Raw genomic sequence first — 19,969 nt, forward strand, 5'->3', positions numbered from 1 at the left:
TGCACATCCAGTGACTGTATGTAATAACAGTGCATAGAACAGTGGATTGCATAGCTCCCAACTGTCCCTGATTTCGAGGCACTGTCCCTGATTTGGAGCAATGTCCCTCTGTCTCTCATTCCTCCTCATTTGTCCCTTATTTTGGTCTGATCTATATAGATGTATATAAAATTGACTTTTTATCTATCAAAAAGTGTTTTCCAGCACTAAACCTTTCATCTGATTTCTAAATTTCTAAATTTGCAAATTCCAAAAGCCAATATAAAGGAATAGTAGTGGTAAAAAAAGCACTTGTGGGTTTAACCAATCTTGTTTTTTTTTGTACAATTCTCCTTTAAGGGGGCGTGGCCAGGGGTGTGTCCTATGCCTGCATACTTTTGCTGATAGGTATCCCTCATTCCCATTTCAAAAAGTTGGGAGGTATGGGATTGTAGTAATCCATGGTATCGGATTATCAACTGTACACCACTGAGATCGGTATGTACTAAAATGATGCAATTTATACCAACATCCTTTGTAACTCAGGGCAACCCACTGCACATCTAGTGACTGTATGTAATAACAGTGCATTGAACAGTGGATTGTGTTAATCCATGGTATCCAATTATCTGCTGTACACCCTGAGATTAGTATGTACTAAAATGGTGCAAGCTACCTGCATCCTCGATAACTCAGGGCAAACCACTGCACATCCAGTGCCTTTATGTAATAATAGTGCATTGAAGAGTGGATTGTAGTAATCCATGGCATCCGAATATAGAACTGCTTCACACCCTGAGTTTAGTATGTATTAAATTGGTGCAACCTACCTGCATCCTCTATAACTCAGGGCAACCCACTGCACATATCACAGTGCATGGAATAATTAATTGTAAAAAAAAATCCATGGCATCTGATTACAGATCTGCTGTACATCCCTGATTTTAGTATGTACTAAAAGGATGTAACCTAGCAGCCTCCTCTGTAACTCAGGGCAACCCACTTCACACACAGTGACTGTATGTAATAACAGTGTATTGAATCTATGGTAATCTATGGTATTTGGTTACAGATCTGCTGCGCTCCAGAGTCTCTAGTATGTATTAAACTGGTGCAACCTACCAGCATCCTCTATAACTAGGGTTGCCACCTCATCCATGTAAACCCGAACACATATGAATTACACAGGTTTTGAGGCTAATTTAAAGCAGATAAGGCACCATAAACAGCCACAGAAACTGTGTAATTCATATGTGTTTGGTTTTAAGGGGATGAGGTGGCAACACAGTCTATAACTCAGTGCAACACACTGCACATATATCACAGCGCATGGAACAATGGATTGTAAAAATCCATTGTAGCAGATTATAGATCTGCTGTACACTTCTGAGTTTAATATGTATTAAAGTGGTGCAATCTACCAGCATCTTCTGTAACTCAGGGCAACCCAGTGCACCTGGGCAACCCATTGCGAAGTTAACTGACTTTTATGCAATAACAATACATGGAACTGTGGATTATAATAATCCGTGGCATCATATTAGGATGTACTAAATTGATGCAACCTACCAGCATCCTCTGTAACTACAGTGACTGTATGTAATAGTGCATTGAACAGTGGAGTGTAATAATCCATGGTATCCCAACTGATCTACTGTACACTTGAGTTTGGCATGTACCAGCATCTCCTGTAAACATGTAGGAGGTGGTCTGTTAACTTTGCAAGTGGATTTTTTTCCATAGCTTAGTGAATACGGTGAAATTTCACTTTACAAAGAAACCCCATTTACCTGCAGGGAAGATTTAAAAAACTGCATGTTTCTCTACACACAATTGAATTATGGAAGTCAGCTGAGCTTCATCGAATTTACCAAACCCTCTAGGAAAAATGTACTTGCAAAGTAAACTGTCTGCTTTTGGTAAACCCTTCCCTATAAATGTACATGGAACGGTGAAATGTGCAAAAGAGCAATTTGGATGTCCACTTTGCTAGAGAAATTGCACTTAGCAATGGAAATTACCCCATAGCTTAATGAATGTGTTGAAGTTTCTCCTTGCAAATAATATCCCATGACAAGCAAGATAAAAAAAAAAAAAAAAACTGCATTTTTGCTTGCACGGAATTGGATGATGGACGTCAGCAGAGTTTCACCACAATCAGAGTTCTAGGGCAAATTCCCTTGCAAAGTGCAATTTCCATTGCAAAGTGAAAGACCAATTTGCCTTTAGTAAATCAAGCCCATATTAACCAAATACAGATCTGCTGCACACTCCAGAGTTTAGTATGTACAAACAATATAATGTATCCCCATTCTCAGAACAACCCATTGCACATCCAGTGACTTTATATAAGTGCATTGAACAGTCGAGTGTTGTAACTCATCGCATCTGAATACTGATCTGCTGTCAACAGTATAATTAAAATGAACTCATAAAACCTAATAATTGAGTCCAGTATTTTTAAATAAACTGCTGCTGCTAATAAAGTTTAGGTTTTACGAAAAAAAGGTTTTATTTATTAAAGAAGTGTGTGTATAATGGATTGTGTTCACTGATTAAAGCAGAACTTCAGTATTTTTTCATATTTCCATCTATTAAATCCTCTGCTCTTGTTGTTTTAACTTTGGATAGTAAAACATTTTTTTTTTCTGCCAGTAAATATGTTATACAGCCCACTGCCTGCTTCTTGTCTGGTAAAAAGCCTAGGCGTATGACATCCTGCACAGCTTACTCTTGTGAGAGTTTGCCAGGAAGTGAGGGGGGATGAGTCATAAGAGGGCCAATGAGAGCTGCTGGAGGTGTGCCTCTGAGTGTCTGTGTAAATCCAGGAAGTGAACAGGCAGCAGCTTCAGCTGCCCACAGTTAAGATGATTGCAGCCAGACTCAGTGGAAGGGGATTTCTGCAGCATATTTGGCAAGTACAGAATCACAGTATATAGAAAATAATATGTTTGAGGGAAGCTGCAGAATGGCAAAGATGTTTTTATTGCAAATTATGTGAGCAGACTGCAGTTCCTCTTTAAGGTTCAGAGAAAATGACTGATTTAACCCTGCTAGACCTAGTGATGAAACCTTGAGTGCTTGCAGTGAAAACAGGGTTAATCCACTCATTTACTAAACCAGCCTCTAATGCCAAGTGAAGTTATATGGATGTACATCCACACAGTAGGTGTAGGGGGAAATTTATTAGAGGACAGTTTTCTATCAAATAAGCTCTGTTCTCTTAAAACATCCAGACAAGTTTAATGCATCGTTTTCATATGTAAATTAAAAAGAAAAAAAAAAAAACAGTCTGGGACCTTTATTTCTACCCTGGACAGAACCCATCGCTGTAAAGATGTATAGATTTCAGAGGTATAGATTTCACCGAAGTTTGCTACAAGCTATCTATATCAATCATTAGAGGCTCATTATTATGTAAAGTATGGAAACAATGTCATCTAATTCCTCCATCCACATCATGTGATCTCTGCATGCTCACCTTCTATATCATGTTTCCAATATGCACTTTATTTTTCAGATATTCCATCTAAATTGTGAAACATTTCTAGCAGTTCTGTTAGTCTTTTTTTTTTTTTTTTTTTTTGAGCCCCCAGGACAGAAAAGACTTCACCTATGTTACTCTTCAATAAGACACCCTCATTAGGGCTATCTCTGACCCTATCTTGACAATAATAACAAATTAACAATAATTACCCTCTCGAGGGGGCATCGGGCCAATGTGAAATATGTACAAACTGGTTTTTCCCTTGTTTCTTCAAGTACGGCCTGAAAAGACTCGCATAGGACCGTGTGACAGGCAAATCCAAGAGAGAGCAGCCTGCTCACTCCTCCCAATACTTCCCACTGAATACTTCCCACTGAATACTTCCCACTGACCCCACTACTATCAGCAGCCAGCTAACTGCTCCTCATAACACTGGCTCTGTTTAGGCAAGCTGATAACGAGCCTTATCGCCCTGGACAAACCCATGAAATCATGCTTTTCTACGGAGCCTTCTGTCACCTTAGGAAATCGCTTTATTTTTTCTCTCTCTGTATATATATATATATATATATACACATACACAAACATGTCATTATATGCAACGTGTGTATATACTGTATATATATATATAGAGAGAGAGAGAGAGAGAGAGAGATCTATATATATGTGCACTTATACTGTATATATGGAATAAATATCTGTGCTTTCTGGAACACATAGAAACGGACATGTATAAAGCATATGTGTATATGTATATATATATATATATATATATATATATATATATATATATATATATATATATATATAAATTGTATATAAAATGAGTGGATTCCTGTGTTCCCTGGCAACACATATAAATACAAGTTAAGGACGTCACATATATATATATATATATATATATATATATATATATATATATATATATTTTTTTTTTTTTTCTTTATATATATATATAAAAGAAACAAGACCCTCTCATTATACTTAAAACACTTATAAGGCGGTAACAATAAAGATTAATATCTATAAAGTATATATGTGTGTATATATATATATACACACACACACACACACATATATATATATATATATATATATATATATATATATATATATATATATATATATATATATATATATATTCAAGTCAGTAAACAGCCCTCTCAATATACCTTATAAAGCAGTAACAATAAGATAATATAAACATCTGTGTATCTAATAGGCATACTTTGATATACTTTTCTCTCTCTCTCTCTCTCCATCTCTCTCAAACTTTTTCTCAATTTTTATCTAGGTATATACACATATATAACCGTATGGAGGTGGTGCCGTTTTGATCAGAGCAATACATATAATTAAATAACTGTGTGTTTCTGACATGGAAATGAATTCTTGTATACTGATGCATGTGTGTGATCATTTTGCAATAACTGTAGTAAAGCCATTGGATGGAGGAGTGCTTTCATCAGCCATGCTATGTAGGGAGAGGGTAACCTTTGTGCAGTCACTGCAGAGCAGGACAGTGCTGGGAATGGATTAGCAGAGCAGATACTGGGGCTCCCATGCTGCCTGTCTTATCAAGCTGTGGACTAGCCCTACAAGGCGACCGGAGGCCAGTCTACTGACATCCCAATCTCCCAATCAATTCCCCCCTCTTCCAGTCTAGCTCCACCATTTAGCTTTTAACGTCAAAAGCTACATTTTTGTTGGCTCCGGCCTGTCTAGGGCTCTTGAGATTTTACTCTGAGAGTGATTACTCTCTAGAAAAAGGCAACATCCACATTACAGAGTAATTAAAAAGATTTCCTTAGCTGGCAAAAGCCCCGTGACTACTAAAACTCTGAGCTTTTAATTTGTATTCACAGCGGGATTCTCTGTACGATCAGATGCTTACTAGAATTCTGAAATATTGAGAGGACCTCAGCTCTTGTCACCTACACGAATAAATCTGGAGTAATTGCTGGCTTACAAATGACAATACAGCACAAAAAAGAACAGTAGAGGACTGGCTGCGGGTAATTAGCTCGCTTGGCAACCATATAAGTGCTATTGACAGCAGACATAGGGCAATAGGATATAATACACATTCGTGAAAACTTGTATTAACTAATTTGACTAAGCAGAATTATAGATATATAAAAAAATATTAATATGTATCCTATGATTTGTTAGATTTTTTATTTATTTCTAATTTAGATTTTTTAGTATTTGAATAAATGAGTTCTATTTTTAGCTTGTGTTTATGTTCGGGAAATAAAAAAAAGGCGATTGGATGCACAGACAAAAAAAAAAAAATACTCCCTTTGTAAGCCATCTATTTCAATGGACCCAAGTTGGGGGGAGAGAAAATAGAAGGGCTGGTCATAACAACCAGTCAAGTGTTAGCTTTTGTTTTGAAAGCTACAGCAGAAAAGGATAGCTTGAGCCTGGTTATCATGTGCACAGTTTATATATATATAGAGAGAGAGAGAGAGAGAGAGAGAGAGAGAGAGAGAGTAATTATTTTGTTTGTATAGGATTTTAGATACATTTTAACAATCTTGCTCCTAAAATTGTAGTACTTAGTCTCATATACATAAGACCCATATACATTTGTGTATTTTGGACCCCTTATCTGTTTTGCATAGGGACTGATTTGTGAAAATGACTCATTTTTATCCTAGCATGAGTCCACTTGAAATAGTCGGTCAGGGTCATGGGAATTTAAACAAGATGATTCCTCCTATAGCTGACTGGGTGTTTGGGGAGTACAGAGTCTATAAGGATCAGCCCAACTTTTACTATAGTCTTTATTCATCAAAGTATATGGATGATGTGTTTTCATGCTCTTATCATCCAAACACACTCTACCTTTTCTTTTTCTTTTTACCCATTTAGCAATGGAAGACTAAAAAGAACTGATTGCTGTGGGCTATAATATATCTACCTGACAGAGTATCTGTCACCTGCTCAAGGAACATTTGTTCATGCAGTGGCTCCCTAATTACACAAAGTATCATAGCTTTGCCAAATCTGTCAGTGCCCAGATTAATGTTGCAATGTAAGAATGCATTAATTCTGGGCACTGTGATTTTCCACTGCTGACTACTCATAAATAACATTTCTCAGATGTTGCTCTATTCCTGACAAAAGGTTCAATTCAGGAAGGTAAGTATCTTTATTTTAAACATCTGACAACTGGGTTGAAAATAGCTGTCACTTAAAAAAAATAGGATCCATATCCTGGTGTTTTAATAAAACTAAATGCACTTTGCCATAAATAATGCTGCTCTAATGCTACTACCCCGTATCAATATTTGATATTTAGCTTCTGGTTTATCATTTCTTTATGAAACTGGGTCACCTCAGTTATCTATAAGCTGGGCTGGTAAGTTATAGTGAACCTTAGCAAGTGTCTTTGTGCACAAGGCAGGGCAGATTACGGCAGGCCCCTGACCCCTGACAGCAAAGGGCACTACACACTGGTCAGTTATTGTAACCCTTCAACCCACACATGTGGACCTGGTGCAAGGTTTCTCTTATCTTTTTATAGCTGGCCACAAATATAACTAGGCCTTGGGACCTCTCTGTTTCCCCCTGCAGCTTCTTGTACAAGCTTATACATAGGAAAGAGAAATTAAAACGGATCTACACAATGAACTAAACATAACATTATTTCAAACCAATGGTTTACCAGAAGTAAGAATTATAGCAGAACTATTTATCAAGTAATTGTGTGTGTGTGTAAGGGGGGTTATATAATAAAAATATGTATATATATATATATATATATTTTTTTTTTTTTTACTATGACAATTATATTTGATTGTCATAATAACCCCTTTCTTAAATTATTATATTTGTGTTCACTACACAACAAAAGCTGCATAAATTATGACTGTTGATACTTTAAAGTACAGTAATGGACTAAGCATAGCACATATCACAACTAGTTATATACAAAAAAAAAGCTATGACCAAATAAAATTCAAATTATTATTTTTTCAGTGAATTTTCAGAGAATAAATGAACCTTCTATAGATGATTGTTTTAATCTGTCGTTTTTCCTGATTTTTATTAGCTGATTTATTAAAAGAGATGAGAATGTTCACACACAATAAGTTGTGAATATATTTACATCCATTCTCCAATCATGTGTAGATGATAAGTAAACAGGAATGTGCCTTTCACAAGATTGCATTATCTCACCTCTGTTAGTAAATCAGCCTATTATTTGTGTTTATGTATACATTTACACAGCTTAAAACAATCTAAATATAATTGCTACTAGGAGTAAATATAACAATAATAATATTAATAATTAAAAACAATGTCATAGAAATGCATTCATGTTATCAGGGATAACAGGGAGGTCGACTAAAAAAAAGTACATCATTTTACTCTAGCTGTGAGATATTTAAGTTTCTTGGAAAACACATGGAAAAATGCATGTATAGAAATATTCTATGTATATATCTGTACTTGCATATTGTTATAATATATATAATAATATTATTATTAATTATATATATATATATATATATATATATATATATATATATCAGATTTATTATATATAAATATAAACACTATATATATATATTGCAGACATTTTTTACCTTGTGTGCCCTGAGTTCTGTGTATAAGGGCAATAATATCTATCTATCTATCTATCTATCTATCTATCTATCTATCTATCTATCTATCATACAGATTATATATATATATATATATATATATATATATATATATATATAGAGAGAGAGAGAGAGAGAGAGAGAGAGAGAGAGAGAGAGAGAGAGAGAGAGAGAGAGAGAGAGAGATCTCTATCTATCTATCTATCTATCTATCTATCTATCAATATCTAGCGATAGATAGATAGATAGATAGATAGATAGATAGATAGATAGATAGATAGATAGATAGATAGATAGATAGATATTGCAGATTTGTATCTTTTTACCTTGTGTTCCTTGCGAATTTTACCCTGAATAATAAACATAACATATACAAAAAGACACTCAGTGGTTTATTGATCACTTACAACGATTTACACCTTCAAATATTAATTAATCTCCACAATTCTGGACAGAAGTGCACAACAAAACAAGTAGATGAAACAACTTCAAATGCTGAACAAGACAACAAGTAAAAGGAGCAGGTAAGTTGCCCGGTCCCCAGCCTCAGGGATCTGCTGCACTGGCACTGCGCTGCAGTCAGGGTGGCAGAGCTCGCTGGCACAGGGACTGGCCCTATACCGAAAGGAAGCACCGGGGCAGCGATTCCTGTCAGTATATTTCTTTTTATATTAATTATCATATCCCATAGGTCAAGTACACTTCACATACATACGAATGCCAGGAAGCCGGGTGTCCTCGTCCTGTGTTGTGTTTTCTGTACAAAACAGAGAAATACTGCAACAATCACAGGAGCCAGGGGCCCCTGCCATGAACCTGTAGATTCTTCTTCATATAATGGAATGCTTCTCTGCAGAAATCCACAAGGTGGGTGCTTTGTTTTTAGGGGGGGAGAGGAGGGGGGATTGCACATAAATTAACAGGAGTTTATTTTTTCAGAAAGTATCTTTGATATAAGTCTTCATTCTGCATCAGTTCAGAGGATGGATCATTGTTTAAGTTCCAGAGCCCATACATGCTGAGGCCAGCCAGTCCTCCCTTTAGTTTTCTTATCGTTGCTGCTAACTGTGTTTTTCAAGAGTTCATTCTGGGAGCAGGCGAGAAAACAGAGAGAAGTACAGATTAAAGCCAGGCGATCAGCAATTGCTAGTTCTACAGAGCTCTTCTATGGCATGGATTACCTAGCTGGGGCCTGCTGCACAAGAGCTGACACTCACTTTCACTATCACTTTGTAACAAACCTTCTCGTCGACTTTTAAAATCAGAATGGATACATCTGAGAACGTCTCCTATAGGGAATGCTACAAATAAATGTATAAACTAAAAATCACGCAGAGCAGTTGTTTATTTTAATATTTGTATCCATAAACGTGTACGTTCTTCATATACCAATCTATCGTTCTTTCGGGTACAGAGTATTTGTGAGCAGCTACTGTAAGAAAAGATTTTTCTAAATATAAAAATGTTAGGCTTGCAAATAAGTCCGTGTGTAAATGTTTTTGTAAGACTGATTGGGAATGGTAATTTGTGTAAAGGAAATTATTTCTTACATTGCAGAAATGGTTGCACAGAAAATGTATTTCTGCATGATGGATGATAATTGCAATCTACACTAAACATTACATAGAACAATAAATACATTCACATGTGCATTGTGGGGATTACAGAGGAGATTTCCCTCTGATCAGACCCAGACAACAGAATACGGTTCCTGGATCAGAAAATCTATCTATTTATCTATCTATCTATCTATCTATCTATCTATCTATCTATCTATCTATCTATCCATCCATCTATCGATCTATGTAATGATGATCACAATCTGAATATATTCATACATTTCGTACATATATATATATATATATATATATATATATATTCTATATATTTATTATCATACATATACAATATAAATGTGTGTTAAAGATACATTTACTAGGCAAATCACATTAAAATACGTTTATATAACCATACAACAGTACCACAACTTACTAAACACCTAGGTAAATATACTTCACGGAGTCACATGTATAGCTATATCAGTGTGTAGTTATAAATATTGTGCAGAACGTCTACATAGTCTGTTTCGAATTGTTGTATTTCTCTGCACAAGGTTGTTATGTTTTACTTCTATCAATATATATATGTCACTTTAATATTACACGAATCCATATATTAATGCATTTAGAGAAATATATTTATACCTTTCTATATAATATTTATTTATATATAAAGGATAATGCATATGATTGTTTGCAATAATGTTTGAATTATTTTCTTTTGTTATAGATTTGTACACTGATTGTGGATCTATTTTATTCCCTGTAGTGTAATATTTTATCTATTTAATTGTTTTTTTTTTTGTTGATAACTGCTAACCTCTAACTATCTATCTATCTATCTATGGCTTTTTTTTAAAAAAAATCTAGGTTTGTATATCTATCTATCTATCTATCTATCTATCTATCTATCTATCTATCTATTTATCTATTTATCTATCCATCTCTTTTTTTAATTATCTTTTTTTTATATATATATCTATTATTTATATTTATGCTGACACCTCTTGGCTTTTCCATCTCTCTATCTGTATCTATATTTCTACGTATTTTTTATCTATCTATCTATCTATCTATTATTTAATCTATATTTTTGACTTCTGTATCTATCTATCTCCTTTTTTATGTTTTTTTTTATAGCTATCTATTATTTATCTTTGTGCTGATACCTCTTGGCTTTTCCATCTCTCTATCTGTATCTCTCTGTATCTATCTTTCTATGTATTTCTTTTTATATCTCTATCTTTCTATCTATCTATCTATCTATCTATCTATCTATCTATCTATCTATCTATCTATCTATCTATCTACATCTATGTATGTATGTATCTATCTATTTATCACTCTCTAACTGTTGATGTTTATCTATCTTTGTATCTCTCTCTCTCTCTCTCTTTCTTTCTCTATATATACACACACACCTATCTATGGGTTTGATTTACTAAAACTGGGGAGTGTAAAATCTGTTGCAGCTGTGCATGGTAGCCAATCAGCTTTCAGGTTTTATTGTTAAAGCGTATTTGAACAAGCTGAAGTTAGAAGCTGATAGGCTACCATGCACATCTGCACCAGATGTTGAACTCTCCAGTTTTAGTGAATCAGTCCCTATATAACTCTAGCTGTATAGGTATCTCTGTATGGATGTCTGTGTCCATGGGATAATAAGGAGAGGTGTTGGTTGATGTGTACTGACCAGTTCCTTCTTCCTCCTCTCCTCCTTGACATCAGTCTTCTTGATCTCAGCTTTGAAGGCCTCTGTCTCCCCATTCTGCTCGTCTTTGGCCAGCAGATCCATGAGGTAGGCGATGTAGCTGGTGGCCAGTCGGAGGGTTTTGATCTTGGAGAGTTTGGTGTCGGCGGGCACATTGGGGATACAGTCCCGGAGCTCGGCGAAGGCGCTGTTTATACTCTGAGTCCTGCGCCTCTCTTTGCGGTTGGCGGTCCCCCTCCGCTTCACAGGCCTTTGCATCAAGCCTCCGGCCCCGCTTCCCGGGACACCCCCGTAATGGGAGTGGTCCAGGCCGGCCGCGCCATTGGCGTACTCCGGACTATAGGAAGGTGCCATGCTGTAGTCGGGGGGAGACATCTCGGGGTGGCTGATGAGCCAGCCGTGGAAATAGGGGTTCTCTTCGTGGCAGCGGCTGGCGGCGGCGGCGGCTGCGGCGGCCGCAAACGGGTAACCATCGTGGTGCACCACCGGGTGGTGAGGAAATCCCCCGACCAGGCTCATGGCTCCTCTGCACCTTGTGCCAAGTCCTTTCCCTGGGTCTGGGCTGAGGAATAGAAGACAAGGGGGGGGGGGATGACAGATCGTCTATGTCCAGCTCTCCATAGATAGATCCCCGATCAGATCGCACTGTCAATGGAGCAGCAGGTAACAATCAGATCTATTGAACGATTCAAGTATTAGAAGGCATCAGGCATTGCATATGGGAGTTGTCAAGGTCCTGCCATAAAACAGCTGCATTAGGTGCAATCAAGTGATCTGTTACTTACAGCAGTAAATCTTGTCCATAGTCCCCAACGGGAAGTTCCCCAAGATCTCTGATCAGGTGTCACTAGGAGCTGTCATCCATTGCACCCCTTCCATCCATAGACAGGGGAGCCTGTCTCATCAGACACCTACAGGAGACCTACCTCCCTGTGTCTTCCCTGCACCCCATACTGCAGCACTGGCACTATTTCCCAGCAACAACTCCATGTACAGCTACATCTTCAGGGAGGCTGGGGTTAATATATGTCGTCAGAGGCCCAATCAGCCAATCCCGGGCAAGGAGGGGCGTGGCCGCGCACGTTCAGCCATAAACCTTTTTGATGTTCACTCTGCTAATTGTAGGACTTCTATTTCCTGATTGGCTGCCTCTGCACAACCATAATATCATTAAAACAAGAAAGGACTCCTCCATCGACAGAGGTTAATGCAAGTGTGCAGCAGATGCTTTACAGTATACACACACATGTATATTTATTTATTGATTGATTGATGTACATTTATTGATACTAATCAATAAACTGGATTAACCCAATTCAGGTACAGTATCTTTTCTGGGCAACTTTGCTATCAGAATTTATTGTCATTATAGATGATTTATTATTATTATGACACATTATTATAATTACGTGTGATTATGTAGATATTTTATACTGAATTTAGATATTTTGTATCTTATTATAACTTTTTTTTAAAATTTCTGTATTATAACATGTAGTTGTAGAAAATGGTTATTTTACATTTGTCAATTTTATCTCTCTTTCTCCTAAAGTTTTATATTTTATTCTGATTTAAAGCTATTCCTATTCATTTTATTTTTATGTCTATTTTATATTTGCCTGCTTTATTACTTGCTACCCAAAAACATTGCACCTTTCAGAAAGTCATACAGAGTATGTGCCTGGACTGAGCTATAATTGGATACTTTATATTGCATTTAGATACTTTATATTGCATTTAGATACTTTAGATCCTATTGCAACTTTTTTTAAATTTCTTTATTAGAACATTTTATATTATAACACGTAGATGTATCAGATGCTTATTGTACATTGCTCAGTTATTTCTCTCTTTCCCATAAAGCTTTGTATTTTATTCTGATTTAATGCTACCTCCTATTTTGTTTATTCTATGTCTATTTTATACTGTATTCTTTATTGCTTGCTACCTAAAAGCATTGCACCTTTAGGACGTCTACAAGGTATGTCCCTGTCCTTGGCTATAATTACTGTTCTGCAATTACTGATCTATAATTAATGGCTCTTTTATGTTTCATGTACATTGTTAATAATTTGTGTCTAAATAATAAATGTCCTTCCAAGCATGTGTTCAGATCAGCAGGACCTAGACATATATACTAATGGCGACCTGTCATTCTCCTAGTGCATGACTTACATTATGTTTGCTAATGTGATATGTAAATAACATAAACTTTGGACGGTCCCTAATGTATTTAGGTATAAATGGCCCGTTATTTATAGGGACAGTATACAGAACGTGTTAAGCTATGAATTCAAGGTAGCTGAGTGTCTATTTTATTATTATAGGATCATTCATTTATACTGGCAGGGATGACATGATAAAATGACAATGGCTGAGTCTGTCCCAGAGTTCGGTTTTGAAGCTGTGACTGCTCTAGGTAAGGGGATTTATAATTGCTGAACAATATATATAGCGCCTTCAGGAGCTGCTTCTACTGTCTGGGAAACATAGACCATGTAATGTCTGTAATGATGAATATAGTGCTGGGAAATGTACACTAATATTGTGAGTCACTGGGAATATTTGTAGATTGTATTGCAGTGGTCATTTATGATACACACACTTACACTAGGTTGCCCATTGAACATAATGCCGTACATATGTAATCCTCTGATCTCATTCAGAATAAGCGGAGCAGAGGGGTGAGGATGGAGCCAGGAGTCATCTCCTTCCCAGCCCAGTGGTACCAAGTCAACACGGGCAGCAGTTGCTATGGCAGCAGAAGAAGACACTTGATGTCCTCACTCTGCACACCACAATTTTGGGTTGGTTCTCCAGCACATGTTGGCTGTTGGCCTTTCCAACACGTCGTTTAGCCTTTCTAATAAACCGCAAAGTTCAGATAACATCTACAGTGGGGATAAAACCAAAACACCAGGCAGTGAAAGTAATAAAATGGGCTTCTGATGTTTACTAATACATTAGGCACTAATAGACTATTGAGTATAATGACATTTGACTAATAGGACATTATAGTAGATTTTTTTTAAAAGGAACCTTACTTTGAATTGCAATAAAGGAAAACACTAGCTCTTGGCGGGTACATATATATATAGATATATAGATATATCTATATATCTATATATATAGATAAATCTCTATCTATCTATCTATCTATCTATCTATCTATCTATCTATCTATCTATCTATCTATATTATGAATGTATGACAGGTTTTAGATATACTTTATTAGGTTATTTGGTGATCACATTTATTTTTTTAGTACTTTAAGCTTCCTATTCCTTAAGTTTGTCTTATAAAGTACATTTTCATTCTATAGGCAACCTCGGCACTCCTGCTGTGGTGAAACTACAAATCCCATCAAACCTCTGACTCATGCGACTTGTAGTTTCACAACATCTGTGCCACGGTTGCCTATTCCTGGTACTATTTACAGTAATGCTTTTCACAATGATCTATCTATCTATCTATCTATCTATCTATCTATCTATCTATCTATCTATCTATCTATCTATCTATCTATCTATCTATCTATCTATCTATCTATCTATCTATCTATTATCTATCTAAATCTAATATATACATATATACACATACACAGAAATAAATAAAAAAATAAATAAATAAATAAATAAATATATATCACACACACACACAGATATTATATATATATAATATGTATTAGATGTATACACACATCCGTAAATTTATATTAAGCATTGTTGACCTTGTTGACCTTCATTGTCATGAAAAGTAAAACATATCTATCTATCTATCTATCTATCTATCTATCTATCTATCTATCTATCTATCTAGATATATATTTTAGGTATATGCACTACAGACACATATATACACACACACACATACATACACACACACACACACATATATATATATATATATATATATATATATATATATATATATATATATATACTTTTTTTTAATGTATATACACTTTATATCTGTGTCTGCATTTGCATGATATTTTCCTAGAAGTGACCTGAGAAAATAGAAGTGAGTATGGTGTAATTCATTTGATCTGTGTGTGTATATGTATTGTTTATTTGATCTGTGTGTATTAAGCATTTGACCTGTGTGTGCATATGTATTAATCATTTGATCTGTGTGTACATATGTATTAATCATTTGATCTGTGTGTATATATGTATTGATCATTTGATCTTTGTGTATTGATCATTTGATCTGTGTGTACATATGTATTGATCATTTGATCTGTGTGTATTGATCATTTGATCTGTGTGTACATATGTATTGATCATTTGATCTGTGTGTATATATATATATTGATCATTTGATCTGTATGTATTGATCATATGATCTGTATATATATATATATATATATATATATATATATATGTACTTGTGCTGTGTATATGTAGAGTAGGCTACAAAACTCAGTCATGGTTACTATGTAAAGGTTGTGACTTCACCTGATATTTCAGGTTGAGTTGCCGTTTTGCTACATGTAAGCTCAGAATTATACAAAATGTTGGTCTCAGAGAATTTTTGCTGCTTGGACTATTTACAGCAATCAAGTCGTCAATGTGATAAATGTTCGGCTTTGTAGTGAGCGCTCCAGGAATTCTTCAAAGTCTTGTATTTGTGGGTGGAATACCTATGTGAGGCATGGCTAGGTAGACGCTGAAATTTGTACTAATCCATTGACTATGATAGCAGTAAATGAGCCCACTGCCCGGGGTCGCCACTCATATTACCTGGAGGAGGAGAGTCCCTGATTGGCTGGATCAGGTGTATTCTGCTGTCATCACCTGTCACTGGGAGCGTTCACCATAGCCGGATCACCTGCATTCACCTGGGTTCACCGCCAACCACCATGTGCTCCATAATATAACAACACAAAGGTAAATACTGTGTAGTCACAGAGGTAGCCTCTGGTGACATGTCATATAGACAGCCCTCTCTAATACATATCAAGTAATGATTTGTTAAAGAAATAGGAAATTATAAATGAAAATGTTCACTTTGCAAAGTGAATGTTGTTAAATAAGGTAAAAATGTGTATATTGCTCTCTATTTCTTTAGCAACTAAACCCCAGTGGGGTTACCTTATGTGTTCAACTATGCCAATTCCTTCCCTCTATAAAAAAAATATAAAGATAAAACTAGTAATTCTTGCTTCGGTTTATGATTTACTAAGAGTAAAAAAGCTCACTTAAATAAAGCAAAATAAAGCTGTGTTCACTTTAATTATACAATCACGAGCAAGGCAAAATCTTGTTTTTTAAATGCATTTCCCATATGGCTGGGTATGCAAAGTGAAAACAGCTTCATTTTATTCCCTTTGCCAACTGAACAATCCATACAGTGAGTCTTCACTTTTGTCTCCTCTCTTTCTGGGAGCAATTTAAGATATCTTAAGCAAAAAAACAAAAAAAAAAAAAACAAACAAACAAACAAAAAAACCCATAGCAACAAATTGGATTCTATATTTCTGATGGAATAGGACTACCTGGTTTCTATATATGACAGCATTGCCTTCTTCCCAGTTTGCATTGCTTAGCTTTAAAAAAAATCAGCCTATTTATGTCCTTGTTTTTTCAAAAAAATAATACAGCTCTCTCTATTTTTATCTTGTTTTTATGATTGTATTATACGTTAATATTCTCTAGTATATACTTTGCTCCCTCTCTTTCCATGTTACATCATTAAACCATGTTCACCTTTAATATATCAATATATATATATAGATACTGCCAGCTATGGCTAATGACTGTGGTCTGGTTGGAGAAAGTATATAGGTAGCCAAGATCAACTCAATGAAATAGGTAGAATGCTTTCTAAAATTACCCCTATTTTTTCCCCTGAGTTCACACAAATAAATACCCAAGAGGAAGGCTATTTCTGACACATAGTAAGACATGGCAGTGCTCAGTATTTTTAGCAGGAGGAAACTTTGTTAAATGTATGTAAGTATAATTGACCCGGCTGAGTGAGGTCCTCTCGGTAATTTAGATACGTGGAGTCTCCAGTTAATGACATATAATCAGCCAATAGGTCATTTGGTCACTCTCCTGTTACAAGGCCCTCCTGCACTCTCTGATCTCCTTTCAAGCTGCATTTCAGCCCTACAAATAAAGCAAGACAGGGGTAGGCTTTTCAGTGCAAGGAATAATGGGATAGCTAGGTCCAGGGTTTAAAATGTTATAAATTAGCTAGGATCTTTGAAAAAAAAAAAATACATCTTATCAGGATGGAGGCTTTGTATACCAAACAACCAACTTCTGGGCTATGTTAAATGCCATGCCTAGCAATAAAACAACTGAGGACAGGACTGTTATAATATAAACACAGCACACACACAATGCTTACTGGAAAATCTAATTCGATTTCTTGATGCTGATTAGACGAGCCAAAGGACCAGCATCTAGCCCCCTCGTTGGATTTGGCAGCAGATCCATTGTATTTCTTATTTACATATTTTAGTCCGACTTTATGGCGATGTTCTGCCAAATATAAATGAAATAAAGTTGCATATCTAACTGGATGAGGATGAATCAGAAATGTGGTGTGTCTGCAGAAGGCAGAGTTTGACAATGTTGTACAATGAAATGATGATTTTAGTACTAGTTATGCGGTAACTTCATCTGATATGCTGAATTACTTGGAGTTCATTTAATAAATGAGTGGAATATATTCACTTAGGTAGTGAATGAATGAGCCGTGTTCAATCATCCAGTTATGTGCAAAGCAAAAAAAATATTCTTTTTATAATAACATGATGGGCCATCAAAGTTGAAAACTTCGGTTGAAGACTTTCCTTACACATTGCAGCATTGGCATCCCAACCATATATCATTTATGACTTCTGTCAATCATTCTGCCTTTGTGGCTTCAAACAACTAATATGCCATTTGTGGAAGCTTCATGGTATAGATTGACTGATAATCAGGAAGATAGCAGAAAATGAATAAAAAAAAATCTGCTTTGCTAACTTTTAATCATGATAATACTTGCTTGTACAAAACAACCCTGGTGACATACTAAATTCGTTCTTTTTTGTCATTGTCCAGAGATCTCGACTTAGAATTCAAATACCCAGTTAGTATAGAGCATAACAATTGCCACTTTAAAAATAATATATATAATCCAGCCTGTCAATAACATTAAAAAAATATGTTTTATTTTTTTTCAATCACCCCTGTAACAAAATTTTATTATCTGTTGATTCTGTCAGTAGACCCCCCTTTTTTACCACTTCCTGTGTTATGGTGACAACGTTGTTTGTTCTGGAGTTAAATCCTGCAGCAGTGTTGTCACCCTGTGGACAGAGTAGTGTTATATGTTAGTGTAGTTGTAAATGTTAAACTATACATAAAAATAAACAAATGAAAGCCTAAAGCTGGCAATACTTTGCTTGAATTGGCACTGATTCCTGCTGGCTTGGCCAAAATGTGAGCAGTGTATGGCCCTACCAGAGCATGCTTCTTTGATTATACAATTTACTTTTTGTTGAAGAAGTCTATTGGAAAAAAATAGCCAAACACTTCCTGCAATAGGTCAGATCAGATGCAGGCATCGTTCAGATGTCCCTGCAACCAGAGGCTTGGGTTGACAGAATATAGTAGCCTGGTGGTAGGGAGATTGGGATTAGTCCATCAGCACTGTTAAGCTGGCCATACAGGCCATACATGGTTCAGCTTTTTTTTGTTCAGCCAGTAGGCTGGAAAAAAAAAAAAAAAAAAAAAACTTGACTAATTCCCCCATCCACACATTCTACGTGGATGGGGGGAACCTCCTTGCTGCACTATTGTATTCTGACAGTGGGGACACCCCCCCGCTGTCAGAATACACAGATCAGCCATGCAGTCTATTGCCTGCAGTGCTGATCCAACTGCAGGGAGCTGCTGCAGTGGCCACACATGGATTTCAATTTGGCCAGTCTCTGCTGAACTGAACACATTTTGGTCCATTGATGGCCAAGTTTAGGGATCTTTTAGATTTATTTTATTCAGTCCACAATTTACTTGTATAAATCTGACAGTTGTAATCAAACGTGCCGGTGTTATATGGTTTTAGTTTGTTATATGGTCAATTTTGCTGTCTGCATTGTGGAGAAAAATATATAAAAAATACAGTGTAGTACAGTATCATGGCAATATATAATAAAAATTGTATAAATAAAGGTACAAAAAATAACACGAAATAATTCATACACCATAACATCATATCAGGTATTAACTCCGTACAGCTAACAGAACACAATATATAGTAAAACAGTGGTTCAAATAAATACAAATATAATTTCCACTTGAAGCTGAGTAGATGATTGATTGATTGTAAGTTCCCAGGACCAGAGAAGGAATATTCCTTTAGATCTCCTCTCTCCCACATTGCTGTTTTCCGACAGGACAAGGATTGTGCAGTACCAGTCGTCACCAGTAGGATGCATTAGATCCCAGAGTGTACGGAGGTCTGCACTGAGCTCAGGTAACATTCAGCAGAGGCTGCATCAGCTTTGAGTTATTACATGAAAAGGGAAAAGCGGACGATTTCTGCTCTCGGGAACCGGCAGATTATCTGAAACTAGGAATCTGATATCATGTGAACTAGTTCTTTCCGTGCTGTT

General features: G+C 35.9%; 1 protein-coding gene and 1 long non-coding RNA gene across 4 annotated transcripts in view; one reads left to right on the plus strand and one right to left on the minus strand.

Moving 5' to 3' along the window:
* Positions 1-8,414: 8,414 nt before the first annotated feature.
* Positions 8,415-12,369, minus strand: HAND2 (heart and neural crest derivatives expressed 2). The gene is made up of 2 exons (XM_073606448.1): positions 11,335-12,369; positions 8,415-9,169 (listed from the first exon to the last, which is right to left on the minus strand). The coding sequence occupies exons 1-2, from the start codon at positions 11,869-11,871 to the stop codon at positions 9,071-9,073; spliced, it is 636 nt and encodes a 211-aa protein (XP_073462549.1). The 5' UTR covers positions 11,872-12,369; the 3' UTR covers positions 8,415-9,070.
* Positions 12,370-12,452: 83 nt separating this feature from the next.
* Positions 12,453-19,969, plus strand: part of LOC141113390 (uncharacterized) — an 86,765-nt gene continuing 79,248 nt past the window's right edge. The window contains exons 1-2 of one of the 3 annotated variants that reach the window (XR_012236772.1): positions 12,453-12,672; positions 13,680-13,771. This is a non-coding gene — a long non-coding RNA (uncharacterized lncRNA). The remainder of the gene's footprint in view (positions 12,673-13,679; positions 13,772-19,969) is intronic. The other 2 variants (XR_012236770.1, XR_012236771.1) reach the window with 2 other exon arrangements.

The sequence above is a fragment of the Aquarana catesbeiana genome, linkage group LG01 (genome assembly GCF_042186555.1).
Source record: "Aquarana catesbeiana isolate 2022-GZ linkage group LG01, ASM4218655v1, whole genome shotgun sequence".
Lineage (NCBI taxonomy): Eukaryota > Metazoa > Chordata > Amphibia > Anura > Ranidae > Aquarana > Aquarana catesbeiana.

Coding starts and splice junctions, on each gene's coding strand:
- HAND2 (XM_073606448.1), bottom strand. CDS start 11,871: ATGAGCCTGGTCGGGGGATTTCCTCACCACCCGGTGGTGCACCACGAT. Junction 9,170..11,334: donor AGAGGAGGAAGAAGGAACTG/GTCAGTACACAT, acceptor GCCTGCTCCCAG/AATGAACTCTTGAAAAACAC.